Source organism: Pinus tabuliformis, chromosome 5_2, assembly GCF_031772625.1.
Source record: "Pinus tabuliformis cultivar Carrire ecotype Pingquan chromosome 5_2, CPIR1, whole genome shotgun sequence".
NCBI classification, from domain to species: domain Eukaryota; kingdom Viridiplantae; phylum Streptophyta; class Pinopsida; order Pinales; family Pinaceae; genus Pinus; species Pinus tabuliformis.
Genome location: NC_142306.1, coordinates 173,450,770 through 173,455,381, shown reverse-complemented (window position 1 = coordinate 173,455,381; position 4,612 = coordinate 173,450,770). Strand labels below are relative to the sequence as shown.

Here is a 4,612-nt window from a genome sequence, read left to right as displayed (position 1 = left end):
TGCTGACTTCTGATGCCTTGCCCATAGTAGCTACCAAGTATGCCCCAACATACTAAGAGAGTTTGGTAAGGTCTTTAGAAGGATTGACTTCCTCTCTCCATACCACATTAGTTATTTCCATCTGTGCAGGCAAAAGAGAAGATTGATCAAGCTTTCTCTTTTTCCTTTGTCTCTTTACTACAGCCCTATGCTTAGGGTCGTAGAAGACATCCAAAGGTGATATTTCTTCTACATGTAGAATGATTTCATCGGATGGGTTTTCTGGAATCATCTCTATATCCTTTTGAGTCATGGGTGGGCCGTTGGTTCCTTCAGTCGGAACCGTATTAGTTGCTTTTTTTGAGTAGTTGTTACTTTAGGCGTGCTAAATCCCTATAAGCTCTCAGTATTTCTTATGATTGAGTTGAACTGTTGCCATTCTTTGAGTAATTTGGGATCAATGTGAATGTCTGTATCCATGAGTTCACTACCTTTTCCCTATTCCTATTCTTGTTCTGGCATTTTTTCTTTCTCAGAGATCTTTTCCATATCAGGAGTTTTATCAGTGACTATTCGTTCAGCTTGACTGGATGGTTGAACTGTAGGGACTGTTGCTAATAGGTCTAAAGGCAGAGTTTGCAACCTCTGTTCTCTAAACCTATTAAACGTTTCTAGCCCTTCATCTTGATATCTGATTCTAGCCAATCCTTTAACTTGAAATAATGATTCAGTTGAGGCAAATAGATCATCGAAGTCATCTCCTTCATGATCAAATTTTGCAAGTTTGGCTTGTTCAAGAACATTATAGGCAACCTTTCTTGGATCATATTACCTGTTAGGAATTGTGGCAAGCTTCAACATTTGTTCAAGAACCAACTACCTACTACTGTCAAGTCTGTCTCTGCTTCCTGGATATCCTGGGAGCAGGATTATTAAAAATAGAGTAATGAACAGGTAAAATAAAACTATTGCAAATTTTATACAAATGATTTTTGTAATGAGCCTTCGATAACTGCTCATGATAAATATGGATTGGTTTAGGGTCTTGGGGATTCCATCTCCATCCGAGTAACGAAAATTCAGAATTGAAACAAATACCATCCATAATGTATGCACTGTAATAGAATGGGGGAATGGTCTTGGTAGTTTGATGTGCATTTGTTCTATACTCTAGAATTGCTGTGGCTAGTTTATCGGACAAAATATTTGCCAATCCATCACATAACCATTGATTGCAGCTTCCATTAGAGGGACCATTTCTATAGTGAATTTAGCATAATCATGTATTCCCCACATCCTACACATCATAGCTCCAGCATAACAGTAAGGGGAAGCCAATGAGTCGATAGAGTACTTACTCGATGACTCTTGTTTGTGCTTTTCAAGGAAATTCCTCCACTACTTTATCGGGGATGACTCTAAGTCGTTTTCCTTTGTAAACACTTCTAGGAATGCCTTTTTGTATCGCTTCTCAGGTTTAGGTAAGTGATAAATTTTCGTGAGATCCTCAAGTTGAAACGAGCCGAATATCCTCCCATTAGCTGTGCAAAAGGTTCTGTCCGAAACTGAAATTTTCTCTACCACCCATCTTACCATGTCAATATATGGCAGGATTTTAGCTCGCGCTGCTATCTTGTCAAGATAGGAACAGGCCAATTCTTTAAGAGTTCCTTCAGACTTGTTAGTTGAATTGACTGTGGCTTCTTCTGATAACTCTTCTTGCTCCTCTGCTTCAATCAGATTATAAATACTCTCCCAGCTAGTGTTTGCCAGACCAAGACACATCGTATTTGAGATTAATCGTTTTTTGCTTGGTCCTGGATCTTTGACTGCAGGAGCTGCTGTTGCAAGCTTTTTGGATTTCTTCCCCATTTCTCCGGATTTTTGGTTTTCGGAGGAATTCTACACAAACAGTTGCAAACCATGATATAGAGAAGTGATGTTGGAAGCCAATATGACAATGAGATAGGATTATGTCGATTGGCATGTGAGAAATAAGATATAGTTAAAGATTACAACGGATAAAATCTTATTAAAAGATCTACCCTTAATTGCATAATTGAATAGTCGTTTAATCTGTCAATTGTGGTAAATAACATCATAAATACCCATCACGTCGCTCATATGCTGAATGATTATTTCAAGCATGCTTTAGATTTCATTGATTGGTGATCGGCCATAAATTGCAAATTGGCGATCAGGAGTGTCAAGGGGAAGGGCTTTAACACTTGCTGTAAAAATCTCCGATTACTGAAAGGTGATATAATGCTGCAAACCTTTTAAATGTATTTTTATTCTTCGAGATGCACGCCTCATTAATAGATCGCAGTCGGGACTTGGCTTGAATTTTATTGCTTTGTCATGCGACTTTCGCCGATTTCCGATTGCAATTTGCTTTATCGCATCGAGGGTTTTGAGTAGGCCTATTCATGTGTTCGTTTATTATTGACATCGCTGATTTGTCGATTGCGATTTGCTTTATCGCATCGGAGGAATTGAGGGGCTCTGTATTATTATGCTTGGAATTCGCTTCCCTCGATTTCCCGATTGCGATTACCTTTTCGGATCGGAGAATTTGGATGAGGTTTTCGCTTTTGTGTGTGTTTCCTTCCTTATTGCGATATGCGATCTCCGATCGCTTTATCACAATAAAGAATAATTTTATAATATTCACTAAAGGAAGACTTTATTGTTTTTTTCCGAAGAAAAAAGCCGAACTTTTCTATTAATAAAAATAAAAAAGTTACAATCAGATGAATGAACATTCAGCAGAAAACTGCTTGAGGCAGAAAGATAAACAATCCTTCTCCATGATGTCATCAAACATGTCTTTTACAAAAGCCCAAAAGTTCTTCTGAACTCGGCCTGAATAGCCATACCAAAAAATAATTAAGACTGTCTAGAATGTCTGGGTCTCCTTGTTAAAAGGAAAACAACCCGCATAATAAAAAAACCAAAGGTTTCTGTCGAGCTTCTTCATATTTAAACAGAGATGAGATAGTAAATGAAAAAGCAAAACTATCATGTGCAGCCAGTACCAGAAAAATATGTCCATTTGATCCTGGAGCACTTACAGCCATGAACAAAAAAACATTATGTGTAAGGGGCCAGATCCGTCTCACGGATCTGGTCCTAGACCTGCTCTGTTATCCTCCACGAACCCATAGCCTGTTGTAAACCTGCTTTAGAATACCTGTCTGCTTCATCATTTTTGTCCCTGTAAATATGACCAAGAGAGAAAACAGTAAATAAAGATTTTAGATTTTGAACTTCTTCTAACAGAGGCATCAACATATAATTCCGGCATCTAAATTTTCCATTGACCCAGTTTACAACATTTGAAGAGTCTCCAAAAATCTGAACTGTGAGGACCTGTCTATGAATGAGCCAGCAAAGGAGAAGTTTTAAGGCTGATAGTTCGGCAAAATTATTTGTGCCCATCCCGAGACCCACTGAGGCTTTTAGCGAGTGCGAGGGACTAAGATGAATAATAATTCCAGCTCCAGTGGAGTTGTTTTGTGCTGCCCCGTCAAAGAAAGCCCAAGGAATACCTTCTTTAATAAGGATTTCCTTCCGCTGGATCATGGATGGAGGGCCTTCCGGCTCAGGAATGCTAGCAAGGATGGCTGAGCTTTGGATTGCGATTACTTCCACCGGGGTTGCTTTTTCTTTAAAGATGCTACGATTCCGGGCAATCCAAATGCCCCAGCAAAGGATAGGAGGAAGGTTTCTCAGGTTCTTCTCGGGATAGTGGGACCACCAAAATTCCCAAGCTGAAGGGAGATCTTCCCCTTCCCATCTGGAGTTAATGTTCAAGAGTTTTTTTGTTTCATCCCAGACTTGTCTAGTAAAGGAGCATGCCACAAATAAGTGAGGGATGGATTCAGAAGCTGCAAAGCATAAAGGGCATCTACTCGGCCCCTGCTTGAAGCGTGCTTGAAGGATTTCCCAAGAAGGGATCTTGTTTTTTAGCGCACACCAGAGAAAGATTCTGGCTTTTTTGGGGCATTTCAGTTTGAACAGAGGCTTTGCCCACCAAACAGGAGGATCCCATCCCTTTCTCTTCATCAGGAAATTATAGCCAGCCTTTGGGGAGTAGAGACCTGTCTCAGCATGAGCCCACACTAGGGAATCTGGATTGTCCTTTATTCTGACATTTGACCGCTTGAGTTCCTGAATGAAAACCTGCCACTCGATTCTCCAAATGGGATCAATGCCCAATTCCTCTTCAGATTTCCATGCGTGTCCCCAAATGGAAGATAACTCCATGTTTGCTATCTGACTTAATCTATGGATTCCTTTTGTATCTAGATGAGCGAGAAGACCAGGGGATAATGCAAAAAGATCGTTGCACCCTACCCACGGATCCCTGCCAATCCGCAGATTTTCTCCATTCCCCACCTGCCAAGCAAGTCCTTGTTCTATAATTTTGAAGGCCTCTGAAGTGGCCTTCCAGGAAGACTTTATTGTTATTTAAAAGGCTTTTATAAAATGTTTCATTTTCGTCAGGCCTTTTAATAAGGATTTTTTCTTATGATGGGTTAATACCAATTTTTTATTTGTGGACACACAAATCTTAACTAAGTTGATTTTTAGAAGGGACCCATTTCTTATTAAAAATTTTATGTAAACA

General features: G+C 39.7%; 1 protein-coding gene across 1 annotated transcript; it reads right to left on the bottom strand.

Annotated features, from left to right (window-relative positions):
* Positions 1–3,111: 3,111 nt before the first annotated feature.
* On the bottom strand, positions 3,112–4,248 carry LOC149158100 (uncharacterized). The gene has a single exon (XM_089433877.1). It carries the CDS (start codon positions 4,246–4,248, stop codon positions 3,112–3,114), a length of 1,137 nt encoding a protein of 378 aa, XP_089290003.1.
* Between the last annotated feature and the right edge of the window lie 364 nt (positions 4,249–4,612).

What these genes read in the sequence shown, in the direction of transcription:
- LOC149158100 (XM_089433877.1), bottom strand. Translation starts at nt 4,248, where the DNA reads ATGGAGTTATCTTCCATTTGGGGACACGCATGGAAATCTGAAGAGGAA.